General features: G+C 38.4%; 3 protein-coding genes across 8 annotated transcripts in view; 1 reads left to right on the top strand and 2 right to left on the bottom strand.

Annotated features, from left to right (window-relative positions):
• Positions 1-1,714: 1,714 nt before the first annotated feature.
• On the bottom strand, positions 1,715-5,756 carry TRMT10C (tRNA methyltransferase 10C, mitochondrial RNase P subunit). Its single transcript, XM_082839681.1, is given in 3 exon segments — positions 1,715-2,194; positions 2,196-3,446; positions 5,642-5,756. Coding segments are annotated over 2 exon segments (1,245 nt in total). The 5' UTR covers positions 3,417-3,446; positions 5,642-5,756; the 3' UTR covers positions 1,715-2,170.
• Positions 5,757-5,875: 119 nt separating this feature from the next.
• SENP7 (SUMO specific peptidase 7) overlaps positions 5,876-22,944 on the top strand; it is a 170,879-nt gene continuing 153,810 nt past the window's right edge. For 4 of the 6 annotated variants that reach the window (XM_082839378.1, XM_082839381.1, XM_082839373.1 and 1 more), the window contains exon 1: positions 5,876-6,668. The gene's annotated coding sequence lies outside the window, so the exon portion shown is untranslated. The remainder of the gene's footprint in view (positions 6,669-22,944) is intronic. The other 2 variants (XM_082839380.1, XM_082839379.1) reach the window with 2 other exon arrangements.
• LOC309961888 (putative protein ARB2BP) lies at positions 12,467-22,744 on the bottom strand (the record flags this gene model as incomplete). Its single annotated transcript, XM_082839387.1, has 2 exons — positions 12,467-13,876; positions 22,655-22,744. The coding sequence occupies 2 exons, from the start codon at positions 22,742-22,744 to the stop codon at positions 12,782-12,784; spliced, it is 1,185 nt and encodes a 394-aa protein (XP_082695513.1). The 3' UTR covers positions 12,467-12,781.

Here is a 22,944-nt window from a genome sequence, read left to right as displayed (position 1 = left end):
TAATAGTAGCAAACAAAGACTTCTTTTTAAATTGTTTAATTATTAAAAGTTGGAAATTTGGTAGCATGTTTGAAAAGAGCAAAAGGAGAGAACTAGAAATGTTATTACATGAAAACACGTCGCTAATAGGTAAGAAGGGGAAGATGATTAGACCATAGGAAACAAAAGTTACCTTCAAAGAGAAAGAATACTATAGAATAAATTATTGGGTGTTTAAGATAAAGAGAAAAGCTGTTACTTCCTAATTCACGCCCAGGAAATCAGACCATCTAGTTTGGAGAAACTGAAGCAGTATCCGAGGTTCTGCTGAATTCCAAATTCAAAAAAATTTGTAAAATTAAAATCAGTATGAGCTCAAACTGTGGATGAGCTTGCCACTGTGATCCATCTACATAGGAGAGAAGCAGTCTTAGAAATCAGTTACTGCTTGGCTATTGCGAAGGAAAAAAATTAAGAAGAAAAATTCTAGTGTTGCATCACTGAAACACTTTAGCATATTGTTACACAGAAATACAAATGTATTCCTCAAAGGGACACAATAACTTGCATATACCGTATTAGAAATTCTATACATTTTGAATGTATAGTCTGAATTCATTAGTTTATATTTACTTAGGCACTTATGTGCCAGATGGACACCACATTAAATGTTTTATATGAGTCAAGAACCATTTCTAATCTTTTTATAGATGAGGAAAACTGAAATTTCAAGAGATTAATCTAGGCAATGTCAGAACCCGTAGGGTGGAGCTGGAACCCAGAGAGCAGGGCTGGGACACAGGAGGCTCGTGAGGTGCAGTAGGAGCCTTGTTTGCCTTCCTCTATTGCCAATCCTGTCAGGCAATCCTAATCCCTTTTTCTTAACCACTACGCTATTTTACTTTCCATGTATTTCAAGCAGTTCAAGTATTAGCACCTTGCTACTCAGTAGGGTCTTAAGAGTTGAAATTCATTCATAATGCACTTCTCGTCAATTCTAAGTTTACACATCACCTTTTCTTTTCTTTTCTTTTTTTTTTTTGCGGTAAGTGGGTCTCTCACTGTTGTGGCCTCTCCCGTTGCGGAGCACAGGCTCCAGACGTGCAGGTTCAGCGGCCATGGCTCACGGGCCTAGCCGCTCTGCAGCATGTGGGATCTTCCTGGACCGGGGCTTGAACCCGTGACCCCTGCATTGGCAGGTGGATTCTTAACCACTGCGCCACCAGGGAAGCCCTGAGTGAGGTGTCTTTTTTGAGATAATCAGTTGTGGCCAGGGGAGCAAGGTCTGTAAAAATATGGCAGCTTCCATTCAAATCACATGGCTGAAAAAAGGAAGTATTTCCTTGAAAAGAAAAGCCATCTACACTACAACAGGGAAGTGCTGTAGGAACACTCTTCAAATAAACCCTTTTCTTCTAAGAGGATAAGAAATTAGCTTTATCCCCACGAACCCATTTCTCACTACCCCACGAACCCATTTTTCATTATACAGCTCAATCTCATGACATGCCAAAGGATGTCCTAACTTTTTGTTTAACCAAGATTCAGTTAAATGATATACCTTAGTGCCTATGACATGCCCAGCACTGTACCAAATGTTAAGTAAATGAACCACCACCTGAAGTTTCATCAATTTTCGATGAAAGGGTAGTTGTTGACATGGCTAAAAGAACATTTAAGAAGTAAAATGCAGTCTGAGACTCAAAAGTAGTCATAAAAAGCCACACCAATGGTACAATTATTTTACTGGGCTCAAACAAACACGGACAACTCTTTTTACTTTCTAAGATTCTTTTTACAGTAAACAAAATATATTTCCAAAGTTTTACAGATATTTAATTGGAGAAAGATAATACTTCAGTTAGTTTGGAAAGACAACCTTTAAAAAAAAGAGCAAGTGAATTCCATTCAGGATGAAACAGACTAACAGAACTGTATTCCTAAGTGGTGGTGGTGGGATCAATTGGGAGATTGGGATTGACATTTATACACTAATATGTATAAAATGGATAACTAATAATAACCTGCTGTATAAAAAATAAAATAAAATTTAAAAAAAAAAGAAACAAGAGTGTGAGTATTACCTGTGCTACTTCAGCAGAGGCTTCCTAAAAATTTCAGCTGACTTTGGAAAAAAAAAAATAACTGTAATCCTAATCCATTTACTTTTTAAGCTATCAAATATTCTCATTCAAGCTACCTTTTCTGTGTCTATCTACAGAGGCTCTTGGAAATGAATTAAAAGTCTTTGACTTCACTCTGTTGAAAAACTCTTGAGAATGCTGAGAAATATCCAGATAACCAGTATGTTTTCTCCTAGGAACAAACTTCAGAGCCTCTTCCCAATTACCAGTGTTTTTCAGACATAACAAAATACGTATCATTTGATCTAAGGTGAGATTTTTGGTGCCAGTGTCCCACTGCAAATATTTATCTAATGGAAGGCATTCTGTTGCCAGCTTCAGCCGTTTTGCTTTGGCTAGGGATGTGCCTGGTTGCATATTCTTATCAACAAAAGATCCCACTACATAAATTTTGTCATGCTTGAAAGTAGTCATAACGTTGGGAGAATCTGAAGTTAAATATATAATACTGTCCTTTGGAAATAAATCTACATAAGACTTTTCTGTTGCTGTTAAAAGCAATTTGTTCCACTTTTCTCCATAACGTTTAACTAACTCTCTATAGTAGGCACCACCTGTTTTAAGACTGCAGAAATGAATATGGAAAGGATCAACATTTCTTCTGTTCCATCCTTCACTTTCTAAAAGTTGGGAAACAGCATTCTGCAGTTCTTTTGGTTTCATATAGTCGTCATAAGCCATGTCAAAAACCAAAGGTTGTCCAAACTGCATGGCCTGGGCACCCTTCCAGCCCATTGCAATGTCCATATTCCTATCCCAAAGTCGTAGAAACAGAAAGTTTTGCTGTTTACCTTCCTTAGTGGTTTCTGGTAGCTGATCTTTTTTTACTTGCTCTTTTGCTGCTATTTTCATTTCCTTTTTTATTTGCTTGGCTTTTTTCATTTTTTCCTTAATATATAAATATTTTAAATATTTTCTTTTTGACGATTTAGAAACACATTCCATTACAGTTTTGAGCTCTTCTTCACTGATGTGTTCTGGTACTTCTCTGCGAAGCAATCTCCACATCTCAATTAATTCCCTGGTGGCAGCTAGAGTATCTTCATCCTTGCTACTTGAGACTATTGAAACACCCTCTTCTCGCACACTAGATTTCATTGTAATTTTCCACCTATCCAACTCCAGCTCTTCAGGAGGTGATGTACTCTCCTTATTAGGATAGGACACAGCTGGTATTTTGGAAGACATGTATCTCTGCAGAGTTGTTGAATATAAAACCCTTCTCTTCCTATGAAGGGTAAATGGCACCAAAACTCTGGCAAAAGGTCTTAAGAAGGTGACACTGACACTCATTTTGAGGAAAACAGGCTTGTAAGAAAAGCCCTATAAAAAAAGAAAAATGTAATGAAAAGTTAAAAACCTCTCAAGTAACTGTGCAAGTATAAATTTGAGATACCAAAATGCAATTTATTTCTGAAACATAAAGTGGAATCTTAGTCCAACTTATTTTTGCACCATTGATTTTTCTTAGACTCCTGTGGCATAGAGCCTATGATCATTCACTAGGCAAAAAGTTCAAAACTTATTTGGGTTCTTATTTTAGATATGAACTTCACTATTGTTTTAGGCAAAAGGATACCTTGAAGATCCTTTTCAGATTTGTATCTAGGGACCCAGAAGATCAATGTTACCGGATAACAAAGTTATGTACCACTATATGGCTGAGATTATGGTGCTGTATTCTTCTCCACTTTCTACTAAGCCCAGATACAGACCCAAACACAAGACCCTTAACAAGCAATACATGAAGACAAAGGGCAGAAAAGTTACAGAAAATGGCAACTAGTAAAAAGCACTTAGCAGCTGCTATACCAATGCCCTTATATGTTTTCAAAATAGAAATATAGAGAGATCTACTGATTTAAAAAAAAAATAAAACCTCCCTTCTCCAATTTAGACTTTACAGCAAATAAAGTTATTGCCAAACAAAATATCCAAAATTAGGGCAAATATATATAAGCTCCACAATTTTATCCTAAAGGTCTGGATGTCCACAAAACAATGAAGATGCTTAAAGATGTGAAACTAGTGCTGGACTTGAAGCAAAAAAAGGAATTCAACTTTTCACCAAATGCAACTAAAATACTTGAAAAGTTCCTTCTTCCCTTGGCTTCATTTAATGACGCTGCATGCTCCTGGGTCTCTGACCTGTGCAATGATGCTCAGATCCATTCCCCCCACACCCCCAACACACACAAGGTGGATGTGCTTCTGAGTTCTGTCCTTAGCCCTTTTTTCAATCTAAACATTTTCCCTATGAACTCTGATCTACCTCCTTGACTTTGATCACCATGTATCAGATGACACCTCAAATGCAACAAACTGAAATCTGTCTCCCTTCCCTTCCCAATCTGCTTCTCCTTCTGCATTATTTCAGGGAGGGACACTACTATCCATCCATTTGCTGAAGGCAGAAACTGGGAGTCATTTCATAACTGTCCCCTCTCACACCCTCCATTCCTAATTTGAGTTATATTTATTTAGTTTCTAAATACTTCTCTAATCCAGTCACTTCTCTTCAACCTCATTTTCTTATCTTTTTTTTTCTTTTGGAGGCGGGAGGCTGCGCTGCACAGCTTGCAGGATCTTAATTCCCCGACCAGTGATGGTACCCGGGCCCTCTGCAGTGAGAGCACATAGTCCCAACCACTGGGCTGCCAGGGAATTCCCTCAACCTCATTTTCTTAATTGTATCTGCTAGCCTCTAGATTTGCTCTCCTTCATCTCTAAGCCATTTGGAGCTACTGCAGATCTGATCAATACACTCACATCATCCTCAATGTGTATTTTAAAACTCACTGCTGCCAGGTTAAAATCTAAACTTATATATATGGCTTATAAACTTTTTTCACAAAATCACCATTTGCTTACCTCTTCAGCTACATCTCTAGCTATCTGTCACCTCAAACTTTAGATCAAGTATTCCTATTAGATCTTTTAGCACCCTGTACTTCTGCACCATAGTGCTTGTAACACTGCATTGTAATTTCCTGGCTACTTATTAGCCCCACTATGTGGTAAACTCTATCAGGACAAGGACTGTATTTATAGTAACATCGAACCCAATGTTTGGCAGTATATAGTTCACATTTATCATTAAAGTATTTTTCGATTAAATACTCCGGGTCAATGCTTCTCACATTTAAAACGCGTTCAGACACCTTTTAAAGAAAATACAATTTCCTTCAGACTCCTCGAAATAGTTAACCGAGAGTTCTCAGCCCCAATACGAGAAACACTGATTTCGGAAAAAGAGTTTTGAGTTTTGTCTTTGTAAATGGTAAATATTTTTAGGATATCAAAGAAACAAAACCCCCAAATATTTAAAAGGGGAACAAGGATATCATTTTGGGAAACACTGCTCTCGTCCCAGGTACTGTACTTATAGTTTATTAAATCACTAGGCTTCCTCTTATCTGTGGGTCTTCTTAACGCACAAGCTCCGGTATGCGTATGTTAGGTCTCCCGCATCCTCCCACCTCACCACACACACTGGGAGACAAGAAACCCGCCCGTACCAGGAGTGCAAAGACAGTGGCTCCGGCCGGTGCAAACCACAAGGAACCCCAGAGGACGCAGGATTCTGCCGGGAAATGCTGCCCAGGGATCCGCGAGGCACCTGACCCACAGATTACCTATCACTCTACACAGTATCCGTCGTTGACCCGAGACCCGCAGCCGGAAATCCCTTCCCCTCCTTCCGGCGCTGCCATATGACGTCATGCCAAAGGGGCAAGCCTTCCGGCCTGGAAAGCAGCGCTGTCGTGCAACGCAGGGTGGAAAACATCCACTGACAGTAGCAATACAAAGACTATTGAGACCGCGTTGTGAGGTTTGGGGGCTGAAGCCAGGTGAGAGTGGGTAAGGGATGAGTGGAATATGAGAAAATTGAGTCATCAAGGTTAAACGTTTTTATGAATCTTGGCAGAGGCAATATTCGGTAGGCTCAGCCTCCGGTGTGGTGTCCAGGAAATTTTTGTTATTTTTACTGTGCCTGGGAGAGACTTGACCAGCTGATGGGATTGTTAGCAAGGGAATGAGGAAAGAAAGGTTGAGAAGGGTGAACTTCCTCAGAAGATTGAAAGAGATGGGATTCAGAGGACAGATGGAGGGAACTGGTCTTGGATAGGAGGAGGAAATACCACTTCCTTTGTAACAGAAAGAAGGGAAGAAACTTAGGTGGGGATGGAAACCAGTTTGTAGATATGGCACTTGTAATTTTAGAGTTCCCATTTCTGTGAAAGAGGTAGTCAGCTGAGAATCTCTGGAGAGCGAAGAATGGGAGAAGGTTTGAAATTGTTATGAAGAGTGAATGTGACACTCCCAGTGATGGAGAAGTTTTTCACATATTGCAGTATAGGGAAGTCATTCTGGCTTATACGTGGTTCTGCCTGAACTTTGTGTGAACTGAAACACAGCCTGACTTACGGCCTGTCAAACACTTATACAGCACATCTACTTTAACCATTAAGATAAAGAATGTCCTCTTCGAAGATAAGGATAAATAGCTCTCTTCCTGTGGCATCCATTAACACTTTCTTGAAGGTAAGGTTCCCTTCCCAGACACCAGGATTATGCTGTCTCATTGAATACATACTATTCTGTCTCTTTTGAAACCTTGAAGGAGTGTACCCCTGTCATGTTTGATGTATGTTCTTTGTTTTATTTATTTATTTATTCATTTGCGGTACGCGGGCCTCTCACTGTTGTGGCCTCTCCCGTTGCGGAGCACAGGCTCCGGACGCGCAGGCTCAGCGGCCATGGCTCACAGGCCTAGACCGCTTCGCGGCACGTGGGATCTTCCCGGACCGGGGCACGAACCCGTGTCCCCTGCATCGGCAGGCGGACTCTCAACCTCAACCAGGGAAGCCCTGTTCTTTGTTTTAATAATAAGGTTTGAAACTGTGCTGAAAACCATGCTTCGATGGAGCAGATCCTTGGAGCTGCTGAGAGGCTGCCTCCCAGGCTATAGTCCTCGGTTTGGTTCTAATAAAACTCTTTTCTATTACTTATTATAGTTTGATTGTTGATTATTTGTGTCAACAGTAGAAGCAGAAAGTAGAATTGTGTTTACCAGGGACTAGGAGGGTGGTGGTGAAAACAAGGGGTTGTTTAGTGGGTATAACAGTTCAGTTTTGCAAGGTGAAAAAGTTCTGGAAATCTGTTGCACAACAGCACGAATATACTTAACACTACTGAGCTTAAAAATTGTTAATATGGTAAACGTATGTGTTTCTTAAAATCGCAATTAAAAAAAGGAAAGAACGAAGTGTGAGCTGACTAGGGAATGACAGTCATGTTGTTAGGCAGTGTTTATGGTCTAATTCAGTTTGGGCGTCATGAATTTATAGTGATATCAGTCTATCTTATATGATCCCTTTTACCTCACATGAGATAGACTTAACGTTATTACCTCCCTGGCCACCCCTAATCTTCCTAACAGTGGTTCACAAAGTGGGATCCCCAGACCAGCAGCATCAGTATCACCTAGAAACTAGTTAAAAGGCAAATTTTGGGGCCCCACCTACCAATTCCCCTGAATCAGAAACTTTGGCAGTGATACCTAGCAGTCTTTAAGACCTCCAGGTTATCCTGATGTACTTTAAAGTTAGAGAACTGCTGCTTTTGAAGAAGCATTGAAAAGGAAGTAAGAGACTTTCTTGCTGTCTTTTTTAACAGAGACTTCCCACAGTGAATTTACAATATGTTCTTTTTTTCTTTGTTAAAATTTTAATATGTTTAGTCTGGTATTGGGAAGTGACACACAAATCTTGGTGTACTTCGCTTACAATGATCATAGCCTATTACCTCTATTTTCCACAAGAAGGGGAAAAGTTATCACATACTGATGTCAGAAAGTCTTAGGATTTTCCTGCAGTCCTCCCTTATCAGTCTTTTCTCTATCAGGACACATCTCTGGTCTGCAGCTTATAGCCAAAAATCTGGAGATATCCTTTTTTGACTTCAAGCTGCTAAAATAGAGCAACATCGGAAGTCAGAGTAAGGGAATAGTTTAGGGTGACCCTAGGAGAGAAAATTAAAATAAACTTTATTTTCAACACAAGTATTTGTGGCAAAAATTCTGATGTCTTGCAGAGAAAGAGGAAACCAGTTTCTAAATACACAGCTGTTTATCAAAACAAGAAAAACTTTAAAACAGGATAAAAATGCTCCCAGACCAAGATAATCTTATAAGCAACAATTGAGTTGAGCTGCTATACCATTAATTTCAGTTGGCATCATTTCTGATGTGGTAGTCTAAAATATGTCTCCAAATTCTTTGACACTCTCTCACGAGGTGGAGTCTAATTCCTCTTCCCTTGAACTTAGTGACTCATGTCCAACAAATAGAAAAAAAGTAGACCAGTATGCAACTTCAGAGAGTAGGTCATAAAAGGCGGTGCAGTTTCTGGCTTGCTTATTCACCTGGATGATTCATCCTGTGGGAAGCTAGCTGCCATGTTGTGAGGACATTCAAGTGACAAAGACTCTCCTTGACCAGACTTTAGTTAGGCTCTTCTGAGCCCTCTCCTGGGATTAGTCCTTGACCTTGACCTTCTGTGAGATTGCATAGGTCAATTTTAGCAAGAATCCTGCTAAGTCATCCCCCAACCTTGATATCTTATCAAGTTTCTCATTCCTCACTCTTCATATCAAAGCCCTTGTCCTGCCTTTAGCAAGAATCTCTCTACCGTTGAGGTCTCTTAGTTTTCCATCCACTGATATCTCCACTCTGCTCCTAGCTATCTTTATTGTTTTGGAGTTGAGCCTGATCTCTGTTCCCTATTGCAATGTCCCTAACTGCAATAGTCTTGAGTAAAGTCTTCCTTACCATTTGAACAAGTGTCAGGTTAAGTTTTTAATAGAAGCAGCCTATGGAAGAAGTCCATATAGCGAGTTACTGAGGCCTCCTGCCAACAGCCAGCCCAGCTTTAGATCACTGCAGCTTCAGACAGTCTTTTTTTTAAAAATAAATTTATTTATTTATGGCCACATTGGGTCTTCGTTGCTGCGCGTGGGCTTTCTCTAGTTGCGGCGAGCTGGCACCACTCTTCGTTGCGGTGCGTGGGCTTCTCATTGCGGTGGGCTTCAGTAGTTGTGGCACGCAGGCTCAGTAGTTGTGGCGCATGGGCTTACTTGCTCTGTGGCACGTGGGATCTTCCTGGACCAGGGCTCAAACCCATGTCCCCTGCATTGGCAGGTGGATTCTTAACCATTGTGCCACCAGGAAAGCCCTTCAGACAGTCTTGAGTGTGCTCTTCTGAGGGATCCTGAACCAGAATCACCCAATTAAGCTGCTCCTGAATTCCTCACCAACAGAAGCTGTGAGATAATAAATGTTTGTTGTTTTAAGTCACCAAGTTTTGGGGGTAATCTAATATGTAGCAATAGATATCTAATACACGTGACTACCACATTAAATAGTAAATTGGGGGTTATATGAGAAACATCAACGTTCAGTTAGTTAAATATAAGACAAAATAGTTTTTATGGCAACACTTTATTTTTACTTTTTTGGTGCTTTTCACAGTAAGTGCATTAAATACATTCTAGATAGACTATCTGTGTTGGTAGAGACTTCTAAAGCTCAACTTATTTACACAATGGGAAATGCAGGCTGGGAGAGAGTAACTGGTTTATTCAATGCTAGGAGTCATTTATTTATTTATTTATTTTTTATTTTTGGCTGCACCTCATGGCTTTTGGGATCTTAGTTCCTCCACCAGGGATTGATCCCAGGCCTGAGGCAGTGAAAGCACCAAGTCCTAACCACTAGACTGCCAGGGGATTCCCCCTGGGAGTCATTTAAAATCTGCATATCCTGATTTACAATTCAGTGCTTTTTGTTTTTTTTTCATTATGCCACTCAAGACATGGTGCAGAAAGAGAAATTTGAGATATTATGTCTATACTGTTAAGGAATTGTCATAGTCTGTTCGGGCTGCTATAACAGAGTATCATAGACTGGGAGGCTTAGACAACAAATATTTATTTCTCACAGTTCTAGACACTGGGAAGTCCATGATCAAGCCACCAGAAGATTCAGTGTCTGGTGAAGGCCTGCTTCCTGCTTCATAGATGGCTGTGTTCTCACTGTGTCTTACATTGTAGAAGGGAGCTTTCTGGGGTTTCTTTCATAAAAGTACAAATCTCATTCGTGAGGGCTCTACCCTCATGACGTAATCACCTCCCAAACACCCCACCTCCTAATACCATCACGTTGGGGATTAAGATTTCACCATGAATTTTGGCGGGGACACATTCAGTCCATAACAGGAATTATAGTGTATACTAAGTTAAAAAAACACTAGGAGGGACTTCCCTGGCGGTCCAGTGGTTGAGAATCCACGCTTCCACTGCAGGGGGCACGGGTTGATCCCTGGTTGGGGAACTAAGATCCCGCATGCCGCACGGAGCAGACAAAAAACAAAAAACAAAACCCCCAAAACTAGGAATAAGAACACTAGGAAGACACTAGAAAGAGCTATGTCCAGAAAAATTTGTATGTCCTATTAGATATGGCAGAGTCAGTTTTTCAAATGTAACATCTATAAGATGTTATAGAAAAGCCCAAACAAACTTCTTGGCCAACTCAATATTATACATAAATAGAGATGCAACAAGGATTTATTGTATAGCACAGGGAATTATATTCAATATCTTGTAATAACCTATAATGGAATATAATCCTCAAAAAAACTGAATCATTTTACTGTATACCTAATACTAACACAATGCTGTAAATCAACTACACTTCAATTGAAAAAAAGTATTAAGCATTTCTCAAACTACTGACAAAATTATTTTGGTCTCCTGGCTTCCAAGCTTGTTCTCCTTCTAATCTGTTCTCTGAACTGCAATCGGGATATTCTTTATAAAATGTAAATCTGATAATATTCTCCTGTCTAAAACCATCCAATGGCTTCCATTGTCATTAGAATAAAGTAAAAAAAAATTCTTTTTAAAATTTATTTATTTTTGGCTGTGTTGGGTCTTCGTTGCTGCACGGGCTTTCTGTAGTTGTGAGCAGGGGCCACTCTTCGTTGCGGTGCGTGGGCTTCTTATTGCTGTGGCTTCTCCTGTTGTGGAGCATGGGCTCTAGGCACACGGGCTTCAGTAGTTGTGGCATGCAGGCTCAGTAGTTGTGGCTTGTGGGCTCTAGAGTGCAGACTCAGTAGTTGTGACACACGGGCTTAGTTGCTCCACGGCATGTGGGATCTTCCCAGACCAGGGCTTGAAGCCGTGTGCCCTGCATTGGCAGGCGGATTCTTAACCACTGCGCCACCAGGGAAGTCCTAAAGTAAAAATTCTTAACATGGACATTGCAGCCTTGAATAAGCTGCCTGTTTATTTCTCTAACTTAACTTTGCAGCTACTGACAAAACCTCTCTCCTTTACCAAATAAGAGTCTGGCTCCTCTGAGCCCTCCTCTTGACTAGGCTCTGACATTGGGCTCTGCCCTGGGTCTGCTTAGTCCAGTTTTAGTAGGAATTATGCTGAGTCAGTTAGTGAAAATCTCACCTTTGGTATCTGAACATCCTCTATTATATCTGATAAAATTCCTCATCCTCCACTGTCAATATCTTACCACCCCTGGCCCGCCTTCAGTAAGAATCCCGTTGAGTCAATCTAGCAAGAATATCTATTATCCCTAATGTTTTTACTTAGTAGTTTTCCATTCACTGACCCTCACCCTGCTACTTGGCTATAGCCGCCCCACCCCACCCTTGTCCTTGTGTTTGGAGTTGAGCCCAATCTCTCTCCCCTACTACAAAACCCCCATTGCAGCAATCCCTTTTGAATAAATCTTCCTTACTGTCTTTAATGCATGTCATGAATAATTTTTTCTTTAACACTACTCCCCATAATCTTTTAGTTCCAGCTGAACTGGACTTCTTCCTCCTGCCTATGGACTTTTGCACATGTGATTCCTTTGCCTATGACTTAGTTTTTCCAGATAACTACTATTGTTCTTCAAACTAGGCATCATTTTCTCAGGGAGTATTCCCTGAACCCCAAGGCTGTTAGCTCTCATGCTAGATGTTCTATGACACCCTTTATTTCTTAACACTCTTCACACTTGCAATTTGTTGTTCATTGTGAACTCCAAATAAGGTTAAAGGCAACGTTGGCCTTGTTAGCCAGTGTGCCCAACACTAGTATTGACTAGTACATAGTAGACACTCAAATATTAGCTGAAGGTATGAGTAAACACACACACGAGATCAACAAACATAAATAAAAAAACTCACAAACATACAAAGAATGGAGTTGCTTATGATGTTTAATTTTTATGTTCACTTATATTTTTAATATAGCATTAAGAATGCAGAAGTCAAACACTGACTTAGTCTTTAATTTCTATCAACTACAGTTTTGGTGTCATTCTATGAAACTGAGAAATCTTTTCAAAAGAAGATCCTCTAACTAGACTACTCTTAATTTGACTAATACTGTAAAATATTAATGATAGTACTAACTGACTTCCTGGTTCATCAATAGGCTACTGAAGAGAACATACTCACTTTTTAAAAGAGTTAAATCAAATTTCAAGCCAGAACATACTGCCTATGAGTTGGAAGTATTCTTTTTCTTCTAGCATCTACATTAGCAAAGTTTCAGTGGGACAAAACAATCTTAGATGGCAAAAAAGTAACTTAAGCACTTTGCTTTCTTTTTGTGGAGCTTCTAGTTACTATGGGCACTCGAGAGAAATTAATAGCTGCTTTGGCTTTCAAAGATTTTCTGAAGTATTTAAAAATTGACTGAAGGCTAGAGGAAGGGGCTAAGTTGTGTTCTTCTGTACCAGCAGAAACCGTGGGAAACTCCTTTTTCAAAACAGTAGCTGCAGGTTTATCCAAAGGCTTTGGACTTGTCACCCATTCACGGCAGTGGTGCTTTATCCATGCTAATAACTGGATGTCACTCCCCAGCTGGTGTCCTACGTGATGTTCAGAGTCAATAAGTGCAACAGCATATACTTTGCTCATTACTTCCCACTTTCTACGAACAAGCAAGTCCATAAAAACCAAGCCTCCATAACCATGTACAAGGAAGGCAACATCCTTGCCTTCAGCCTTTGAAATGAAGTAATCCCAAATATAAGCCATGTGTTCTTCAGGAGTGTTGCTGCATCTTTTTGGAATACATTGGAGAGACTGCTGGAGAGATAAAAAGCTCTCAGTCTGAACCATTTTTCTGGAAGGGGACTCAACATTTTGTGTTAAAAGGCCTTTCCACTCTTTTTCTGTCTGCAGGTCCACAAAATTGTCGTTGGGGTTTAGCACAATTACATCATAATGTGCCTGCAATGCCATTTGAATACATGGTATCTGACTTCCATGTTGGAGACCATGATGTATTACTGCCTGCTGACTCCACTGACCAGCTCTAAAGACCCCACGGTCCTGAAGAAGGACGAGAAGAGCAGAATGATGACTTGTTAATGCTCTCTCACTCATGAAAAAGAAGCTTCTTGGTTCCTTATCAGCCTCTGGTGGGATATATACTTTTTGTAATTTGCACACTTTTTCCAAAAGTTCATAAATGTATTGTTCAAGCAAATGGCCAAGGGCCTGGTAGCGCTTGCTATTCCTCTCCAGGACATTTTTATAATAGTTAAAGACAAAAGGCTTATGTGTCTCAGTGTGTCTCAATTCAGCTTTTTCATTGAAGTCATATTTAAGTTCCTCTAGTAAGTCAGATTGTTCTATAAATTTTCGGAAGCTCAGTTCCTGAGTCACTGGTAACCACTGAAAGTGAAAAGCAATATTATGTCAGTACCAGAAAAAATAAAATAAAAATTTCATCTTGCTAAAGTCTTCCTGCGGGAAATCATACTGAATTAAGCACTTTAAGAAGACATTAACATTATGGTAAAGATTTTAACTCAAAATAATTGTGAACGATGCAAAGTAGTGAGAAACTGAATACACTAAGGGACAATGGCCAGATGGTATATAAAAACAGAACTCTGACCCACAACCTGCAGCAACTTGCCCAGGAAGCCAATCCCTTATCTGTTGATCCAATAAACAGCCCAGGAAGCCAGTCTTGTAAGTCAGAATCTCAGGAAGGCAGACTGCTACCTCTAGTGACAAGCTGAGAAGCCAAACAATAACTTCTGTTACAGTGGGTCCAAAATGGCCAGGACTTGATTAATAACTTAGAGCTTCCCTAATTTTTATCCCTGCTTCCAACTTAGGACCCACCAGAGAAAGCCAAATATGCACCCCTAAACAGTCACATAGGATGCCTCCCTTCTATTTATCTTGCATTCAGCTTCCTCACGCCAACAGTGTCCAGTCAGGACATACCAGCAGCCTTCCCTTTTTTTTCCACTACAAAGCTTTCCCACTCCTCTGCCTGCCTTTGAGTCACTGCCAAAAGGCAGTCACTGCCAAAAGTGGCTAACTCCCTTGCTATAGTGAGCTCAGAATGAATAGGTTTTGCTTTTCTCATTTGGTTGGTCTTTATCTCCACAGTAAACATTCAAACATTTTTGCTATTAAATAAATGGCAGGGGATGGCAGTAGAAGTGAAATGTGAACCAGGCAGTGTAGATGATGATCAATTTATCTACTAATAGAAGATATGGTTATTCTGATATTTGAAAATAAAAAAAGTGACTGAGAAGTGAACTTAGTTATTGTCAACGTAGCCCAAAGGGAAAAGAAAAGACTTTGAAAGGTTAAGTCCTGGAAAAAAAAAATCTCAAATAGACTCTATTCTGAGGCAAACAAACAAACAAACAAAAAACAAGAAAAAAAGTTAAGAGGCTTGTGCCAAACAACTGTTAAATAAATGTTGGGTACCGAAGCTATCTGACTCCAATTCATGTTCTTAACAAATTCATGAATACTCTCACTCCTTAATTTCTTAACACTCACACTGGCAACCACAACCTACTTCCAATAAATAGCACTCCATAAAATGATTTTCAGTGCCACTCAAGCTGCTATCAAGGCTTAAGGCAAAATCAACATGGTGCTTGCTTGCTTTGATTTCTTAACTCTTTTCTCACTTTCTGAATCTTATTCCCTGATTCCCAATTAATACTTCATGAAGGTGTTTGGTTGTTCAAAGCATCCAACCTATCTACACTGCTCTCTATTCTTTAAAAACTTTTTTCCTTACAGTATTGCTGATCTCAGGTGCTATTATGTAATTAATATATTTTCCTAGCATGTAAATGACAGGTAGGAGCCTCTGGAATTAGATTGATTTAGGTTTAAATCCTAGCTCCAATTTCGGTTTCTTCTACTTGTGAGTCTTAGTTTATGTTATCTAAAATAGCAATCCTTATTACCCTCTATCCTGCTACTCTGCTTATTTTTCTTCATAGCCTACATTACCACCTGGTATATAATTGTTTGTATATTTGAAAATTATCTCTCTCCCCTCACTAGAATAAAAGCTCTATGAGAACAGGAACTTTGTTTAATTAACTGCTGTATCTGCAGTACTTGGAACAGTGTCTGACAAATATTATATAAATATTTTTTGAATGCATAAATGCAAAATAGGATAACATCATTTATTTCACAAAGCTGCTGTGAGAATTAAATTAACTAATATAGGTAAAAACCATTTTATGTACTGTCTCACACATGGAAGTTTCTGTAAAGATAGGATGATCTTCCTTTTTGAGAAGTGTGAAATAAAAAAAACATATATCTCTTGTCCAGCCTTCCTTATTCACTCAACACTGTGATTTTTATCCACATTAATAAACATAGTCCTAGGTCATTCATTTTATCAGTTTATAGTGTTCCATTGCTTGAATATGCCATGGTTTGTTTAACCATTTTCCTGTTGAAGAATATTTAGGTTGCTCCAATTTTCCACTATTATAAACAAAGCTATAACAAACATAGCTATATTTTTGTGCACATATCAAGAGTTTCTTAAGGCAATATACCTAGAAGTGGAACTTCTAGGTCATATCAGCATCTTCCATTTTACCAGATATTGCCAAATTGCTCTCCAAAAAGGAGGGTCTATTTTATACTTTGGCATGGATGAGGAGGTTTGCCCAGAAAAGCAGTAATCTCTTAGATCTAAAAATACTTTGTTTATTCAGGTGCTGTGCTGGAAACTGCCTTTTTCTCTACTGAAATAAAGAGAAAAGTACTGAATATTTAAACCTCAATGAACTAAACCTAAACCAACTAAACTAAACCAACGAACTAAAGAACCTTGTTAGCTAACTTTTCTTTCAATCAGAGAGTAAAATAAAATGAGTATTTTCTAATAGCACATAGTATATGGCATTCAGTTACTCCTTTTCACCTTTAAGTGCTTGTGTACCTAGTTGTTTGAGAAACAATTCTCGGGGGAAAAGAATGGGAGTTTGCAAACTGGAAAACCCAAATGGCACACAGATATATAAAGGACAGGTATAGGTGGGGTGAACAGGAGCAAGGTGCAGACTATCCTGTAGAATGAAAAGGTAGACAATTCTTTAGAGTTTATTGTAGCATATTTTGCTTGGTTAATATACTCAAACTTGTAACTCTCATATCTAGCTGTCTACCTGATATATTTACTTGGATGTCAAATAGCCATTTCAAACTTAACACGTCCAAAGCACTCCCTTCAGTCTACTCTCCCTTTAGTCTTTCTCATCTTATAAATAATTCCATTCTTTCAGTTGCTTGTGCTGCAACCTTCCTTTCTCTCTTTCACACTCCACATCTGATCAATCAGCAAATCTGTAGGCTCCCTTATTTGAAATATATCTCTAATCTAACCACTTGTTACCTCTCCACCTCTACTGCCCTAGCCCTAGTACAAGTCACTATCAACGCTAACCTTCATTATTAAGCCTCCTATCTAATCTCTTTGCACTCTTATCTCCTGGTAGTCTGTTTAACACATAGCAGCTAGAATGATCTTTTCAAAACATCTAAATTGGATATCACACCCCTGTTCAAAATGCTCCATTGTCTCCCCTCTTACTCAGAATAAAAGCCTAAGTTCTTACCATGGCCTACAAGGTCCCCCATGACCCTTAGCTCTCCAAGGTCATTTCCCTCCATTTCTCTCACTTGCTTACTCATCAAGTTACATCATCTGGCTCTTAGCGCTTTCTCAGGTGTCATTTCCCACCACTCTCTTGCTTACTTCACTCTAGCCCCACCTGGCCTCTTTGCCGCCAACTTGTAAAGCAAACTCCTATTTAAGGGCATCCCCCTTGCTATGCCCACAGATTGGGATACTCTTCCCCTAGATATCTATAGGGCTTCATTTCCTTCAAGTTTCTGCCCATCTGTTATCTGATCAGAGAAACTTTCTCTAAGCATTCTATCTGAAAGGGCAATCCCCTCTAATCCTTCCTTACTCCCTGTCTATCTATGATGCTTCATTTTTCCCTCCCTTCCTCCTTCTTCCTTTTCTTTTTTTTGGGGGGGGGATTTTTTTTTTGTATTCAAACAGAAAGTCACAAAAATTATAATCATCCTCATCAGTTCACTCAGTTTTCTTTTTGTTTTTGCACTTATTACCAACTGACATATACTTGCTTACTGTCTGTTCCCTCCCATTAGAATATAAGTTTGGGACTTCCCTGGTAAACCAGTGGTTAAGACTCTGTGCTTCCACTTCAGGGGGCATGGGTTCAATCCCTGGTCTGGGAACTAAGATCCCACAAGTTGTGCGGCACGGCTGAAAAAAAAAAGTTCCATGACAGCAGAGACAAGGACTTTGTTTTGTTTTGTTCAGTAGTTCTTGGAATAGTGCCTGGTGAATAGTAGGCACTTAAACATTGTTAGAATTTTACAATTTTTGCTAAGGGCATAAGAAAGTAAAGAGAAAAATCCTCTAGCTGTATATACAGGAGAAAGATGCACACAAAGCTTTTGAAAAATTATAGAGGCTCCTTCTATAATTCTAAAGTTAATAAATGTTGATTTATGAATTATTCTTAGAGACTATCCTATACATCTATATATATTTATTTTCTCTTTTGAAAATCAAGATGGTCCATTAAAATAAAGGAGAGAAACTGTTTTATATACTTAGTTTTCTAAAGAGTGGTTTGGAATAAGATAACTTAGCTTTAAGAATAAGATTGTCGGACTTCCCTGGTGGCGCAGTGGTTAAGAATCCACCTGCCAATGCAGGGGACACAGGTTTGAGCCCTGGTCTGGGAAGATCCCACATGCCGCGGAGCAACTAAGCCCGTGCGCCACAACTACTCAGCCTGTGCTCAAGAGCCCGCAAGCCACAACTCCTGAAGCTCCGGCGCCTAGAGCCCGTGCTCTGCAACAAGAGAAGCTACAGCAATGAGAAGCCCATGCACCTATAACGAAGAGTAGCCCCCGCTCACTGCAACTAGAGAAAGCCCGCGTGCAGCAACAAAGACCCAACTCAGCCATAAATAAATAAATAGAATAAGACTGTCAGAGCTGCAAGGGATTTCATTGATATTCTTAGCTAATATGTTTATTTTATAGAGAAGTGAGGCTTTCAAAGGTAAACTGACATGCCCAAAATAACTCAGGCAGCTCTACAAACTTGAGAGAAGATTCATTTTTTACCAGTGATTTTAAAAATACACAGTATTGGGCTTCCCTCGTGGCACAGTGGTTGAGAGTTCGCCTGCCGATGCAGGGGACACGGGTTTTTGCCCTGGTCCGGGAAGATCCCACATGCCGCGGAGCGGCTAGGCCCCGTGAGCCATGGCCACTGAGCCTGCGCGTCCGGAGCCTGTGCTCCGCAACGGGAGAGGCCACAACAGTGAGAGGCCTACGTACCGCAAAAAAAAAAAAAAAAAAAAAAAAAATACACAGTATTTTTTCATTCATTCACCAAAAATTTGGTGAGGGGTTTTGTTAGTCACTTAGTTTTCTATATCGAATACTCTAGTCATTTTAAGAAGGGAAAAGAGTATATAATCATTAACGAGAATTTCAAGTTAGGTCCTTTTAGTAACCTGGATTAGGTGGTGACACTGCTGTTATAGCCATGACTAGAGCAAAACATAGTTATTTTAAATTATTTAACTAATTGTGGTAAAATACATTAAAAATTTATAGTTTTAACCATTTTTACATGGGCAGTTCAGTGGCACTGAGTACACCCACATTGTGTGCAACCATTAATACCATCCATCCATCGAACATTTTTCATCTTGAAAAACTGTAACTCTGTACCCAGTAAGCTATAATTTTTCATTTCCCCTTAGCAGCAGCCCCTGGCAAATCTTTCTACTTTCTGTCTCTGAATTTGACAAGAAGAGGGTGGGTGGGGCAACAGAATCACAGATGCAAGTAATTTTAATTAGCTTACTTTGGTTTTAACAAACTCCTTCTCTAGGATCATAAAGTGGTTATATTTAACAATATTTTACATTCTTTACAAGTGATCAGTAAACTTTTATGAAAATATAATTTTACAACCTGGGAAGTTAGGGTCTAACCCCACGTTACACAGTAATATACCCTATTACAGTAATTACAGTCCTTTGGTGTATTTAAGAAAGAGGTCCTGTTGTATATCCTATGACATTAAGAAGCACAAATGAGTGATACTTCACTAAGAAAATGAAAAAATATCTAAAGATACTTTTTTCAATGAACATGTTTTTATTTACTTATATATTTAGAAAACTAAACTAAACCAAAACAAAAAAAACCCTGGAAAACATCATTTAAGAATTACTGTTTTGGTAAAAAGCAGCACTATTTTTATTTTCCCAACAGATAAATGCAATTATGAGGGCTTTTTTCAGAAAAATAATTATGCCTGTATACAATTCCATTTAGTAAATTATAGAAAATAATAGAGCTTATGAAATTTTATATGTAAAAGATTCAAAGAAGAGCAAACTAAATCTCTTCCCCCTGCCTACCTCTCCCCAGGAAAGACTAAAGAAGATTAATTTAAGCCACCTGAGGCAAAGACAGAAAATAGGATATTAGTGATGGAAAGAAAAAAATCAGATGTTAGAAATCTTGGGTTGCCCAAATTTGAGTATGTAACAGAATCTCCTAGGAAAGTTTCTTAGAAAACTAATTTAGTGAACTATTATAAAGATACCCTTGTAACTACCCCAGGTTAGCTTTGCGAGCCCCCCCTAAAGTGCCTTCAAGTGCCCTCTTCCTCCCCTCCAAGAGCAAGCACTCCAGACTTTTATAGAAATCAATGCTTTCTATTTCTTTATGGTTTTATCTCCTATGTACACAGCCCTAAGACCTATAATTTAGTAGTTGAGTTTTGTTCTTTTTTTTTTTTTTAAACTTGATATGCCTTCCTGGGAAACTGAAATTCTGACAGCTAGATTTTGGATTTACTGACGTTGCCCAATCCTAGATCCTATGCTTCTTGATTGGGATTATTTAGAGGTAAGGGGGTACCAAAAGATAAAGGATAAAGAAGACAGGACTACCTAAAGCTTCAATTTTACTAAATAGTAACATAAAATGAAATTTTTCTATTAAAATCAACCAAATGTATTAAGGCATAGAAATGCTAAATAAATATCACATTTTAAGACAGAACACTCTAAAGTTAGTGTTGGTGGGGAGGGATAAATTAGGAGTTTGGGATTAACATATATACTACTATATATAAAACATAACCAACAAGGACCTACTGTATAGCCCAGGGAATTATACTCAATATATTGTAATAAACTATAAGGGAAAAGAATCTGAAAAAAAATAGGTGTATACTGTGTTTTCAATCTTCAGCTGGGTCTGGGACACCAGACCCTGTCCCAGATGCTGGGGACACACATAGTACCTGCCTTCCAGGAGCTCCCTCACTCCTGTGAGGTCCAGAGAGTCAACCCCACTAATTTCAGTCCTTAGCTCAACACTGTTGCCCCTGTACCTTACTCATTAAGAGCAAAATAAATTTGAATGCATGAGTTAAAAAAAAAAAGATGTATATGTATGTATAACTGAATCACTCTGCTGTACACCTGAAACTAACACAACATTGTAAATCAAGTACACCACAATTAAAAAAAAATGAAGAGCAAATCAAAGACTATGCAGCCAAAAAAATCAGAAAAAAAACATATTAGAGAGGTATGCCATGAAGTTAATTAATACAAATATAATTTTTTCTGTAAAAAATATATTAATCTAACATACAAACCGAAAAAGAAGATAGTGGTGTATGTACAGGATACCTGGGGCTGAGCCCCAGAGCCAAATGACAGTTTAAAAAACTTAGGTTATTAACGGTTTGTCCTATAGCCTCCTGGACAAGAGATTACCCATCTCTTGCTTAAATACCTCAAGTTACTGCAGGTTTTCATAACTTCTAGGAATAGGCTATTACACTGTAGGGCAGTTAAAATTGCTCATTGTCTTAAAAAGGAAGATATCCTTGAAACAAAAAAACCTATAGTCATTTTTCATGAATCATATGTTAATTCTTTTATATCTAGAAGAAAAATCCTTCACATAAGAATTCTCAATATTTTAAGGATAAGATTCAACTACTAACAAAAATGAGGCTAATAGCAACATGACACAGTGCTCCAAATATCTTTGCAAAATCTAGGCTTTCCAGGAGCCCATGGTAAGGAATTCCAGATTTTAATTTCTAAAACAGTTTAGGAAGTCAGGATGTACCCAGTGCCCAACCGAACCTGTTTATACTCAGATTGTACTTAAAGTTAATTCACCTGTGAAGAGAAGGGTCTTTTTAGATTTTGTTAAGCTCTCCTCAAAGAAATTGTTAATTAAGGGGTAAAATAAAGGGTTGATCAATTTCACACTGCCACTATGTCTTGAAACTATTAAAAAAACACACCCACTGCTTTTAATAGTGTAGTCAAAACAAAAATATAATGAATACCTAACTTAAACACTTTATATGCACTTTTAACACTCAATAAAGAACCATACTCATTAAGATCAAACCAGTCCATCCTCTCCTCCTATAAAATACTGGGCTGATGAATTTCTAATCTCAAATAATCTTAATTTAAAAGGCTCTATACAGTGTGAGCTAAACATACATAAGAGAAATGAACTTATTTACAAACATACAAAGAGAAGATAATCATTCACTTTTTTTGGTCTTTCTTCCTTATTTTAAAATAAGGAAGCTTTCTCCTGAACATCATAAAACACTATAAAAGAAAAGACTGTGTAATTAGTCTTTCATAAAAGGAAAAGTAAGGTTGTTAAATGACTCCCTCAAAAGTAAAAAACTGAACTTTTTAGTCCTATAGTTGTTTGCAATACAGTCAACTATGTAGTAGAGATTGTTAAAACTAAACAATAAAAATACTGGTTTAAAAAGCAAATTTGAAAAAAAAAAAAAAGCAAATTTGAAAATAAAAAGCAAATTTAAAATTCTTGAGCTTAAAGGCCATTTATCTTCACATATGTTATTCAAAACCAGCTCCAATTCAAAGAAACAAACTGACCCACTAAGTCTTTATTAGCAGAAATGCTGTATTTGGTTCAATGACAAGTTTAAATGACATATTTGCAAGCTGAATGATATTATTTCTTATAATTTCATTTCTCACAGGTTCACTTCTTACTGCTAAACTTTAAAACTTCTTTTAAGGAAGCTGTAAGTTTGGACTGAAATGGATTAGGCCTACTTACAATTTCCTTTTTTATGTTTCCACCTCTTAGCTCTATTTCCATCTTTTGCAGTTAGTTTCCTATAATATTGGCTGATGAATTGAGCCAGTATGATTCTTGAGTTAAATCATTCAATTAAAAGAGTTGATTTATGAGGAAACTTAAAATTCAGATATTTTTCAGTAGGCAGTGTTTTTATTTGTTAAACGTAAACTAGGGCCTCTAAATGAAATCCTTGTAGTGAATTTCATTCTCATCAAGCC

Source organism: Leucopleurus acutus (assembly GCF_964270905.1).
Source record: "Leucopleurus acutus genome assembly, chromosome: 5".
Taxonomy (NCBI): Eukaryota; Metazoa; Chordata; class Mammalia; order Artiodactyla; family Delphinidae; genus Leucopleurus; species Leucopleurus acutus.
The sequence above is the reverse complement of the archived record's forward strand: the minus strand, read 5'-3'. Positions and strand labels throughout refer to the sequence as shown.